Below are 1,104 nucleotides of genomic sequence, written 5' to 3' on the forward strand. Positions count from 1 at the left end.
CTAAAAGCGAGAAGTCGCTGCTAGGGCCGCCGAATCCGGTGGGAAGTGCCGCCGTTCTAGGCGGCACCAGCAGTGAGAGGGAGCGGGGCGAGGGGCGGACACTGCCAGGTATTAAATACTTCGTCCCGCTCCCTCCAACGCCCGCAACCTGGTCATGGCAGTGCGCCCCTGCTTTTTGTCCAAGCGCCTTCCATCTCCTTCCCTTCTACCCTGCCCGTCGGTCAAGCCACCACTTGCTTGTTCTTCCCAACTCCCTCGCTTTCTGGCATTCGTTGAAGCAATTTTTGGCTGCTCAGGCTGTTCAGGTTCTGCTTGACGCAATGGCGCCACCCACCATAAAGAGCGGCGTCGTGCCTGTCGTCTTTTGTCGTCTTCTCTCGACTCAGTACAGTACACGCTCACGACCCCTCTTCTGCCGCTGCGACGAGCGACCATCTCGCAGCCATGTCCCAGCCGATGCTCGCCGATTGTCGACCTCAACAAACAAAAGCAACTGTTGACTTTTTGAAGCGGTTTACCGACCAAGAAACACAACGTCGGATCGCGAACCAGCCGAAGCCGTTCTCGGCTGAGGAGCACGCCGACCTACGCAAGCAGCTCAAGAACGTCAACTTCATCAAGCCGAGATATGCAGACGAAACCGAGATCAATATCGCGGTCGTATGCAGGAAATGGAAACGGTTCGCCGCGTGGATCTCATGCTTGTTTCCTTGTTGGCTGACCTGTATAACAATAGTTACTGTCAAGAGCAGAACCTCGGTGAATGGCAAGCGGCCTTGGAAAACGTAAGTCGCGAGACAATGATGAGCTTCTTTCTCCGGATCAGCGAGTGGTCGATAGGGAAAATCAAATCCTGGGGTACGACGCAGGTATACATCCGGCAGTTTCAGCAGCTTTACACCACCGTCGCCGGTCGCTACATGGACAGGAATGATGCGAAAGAGCTGTATAAGGTATCTACTGATTGCGGTAGCCGACAGTTCTACAATCATGCTGACATGGGCTGGGCTAGTTCCACCGCACGATCCTGATCCCCCGGTTCGGATACCGGGCACCGAACATCAACGGGAAGCCAGTCCTCGGAGCCGATAACCTACTGGCCAT

The 1,104-nt window shown here is 55.4% G+C and overlaps 1 protein-coding gene across 1 annotated transcript; it reads left to right on the forward strand.

Moving 5' to 3' along the window:
- Positions 1 to 444: 444 nt before the first annotated feature.
- On the forward strand, positions 445 to 1,031 carry CTAM01_17376 (FluG domain-containing protein; the record flags this gene model as incomplete). Its single annotated transcript, XM_060533360.1, has 2 exons — positions 445 to 680; positions 737 to 1,031. 2 exons carry the CDS (start codon positions 445 to 447, stop codon positions 1,029 to 1,031), a joined length of 531 nt encoding a protein of 176 aa, XP_060372062.1.
- Between the last annotated feature and the right edge of the window lie 73 nt (positions 1,032 to 1,104).

The sequence above is a fragment of the Colletotrichum tamarilloi genome, assembly GCF_030869305.1.
Source record: "Colletotrichum tamarilloi strain Tom-12 chromosome Unknown Scaffold_574.1, whole genome shotgun sequence".
Lineage (NCBI taxonomy): Eukaryota > Fungi > Ascomycota > Sordariomycetes > Glomerellales > Glomerellaceae > Colletotrichum > Colletotrichum tamarilloi.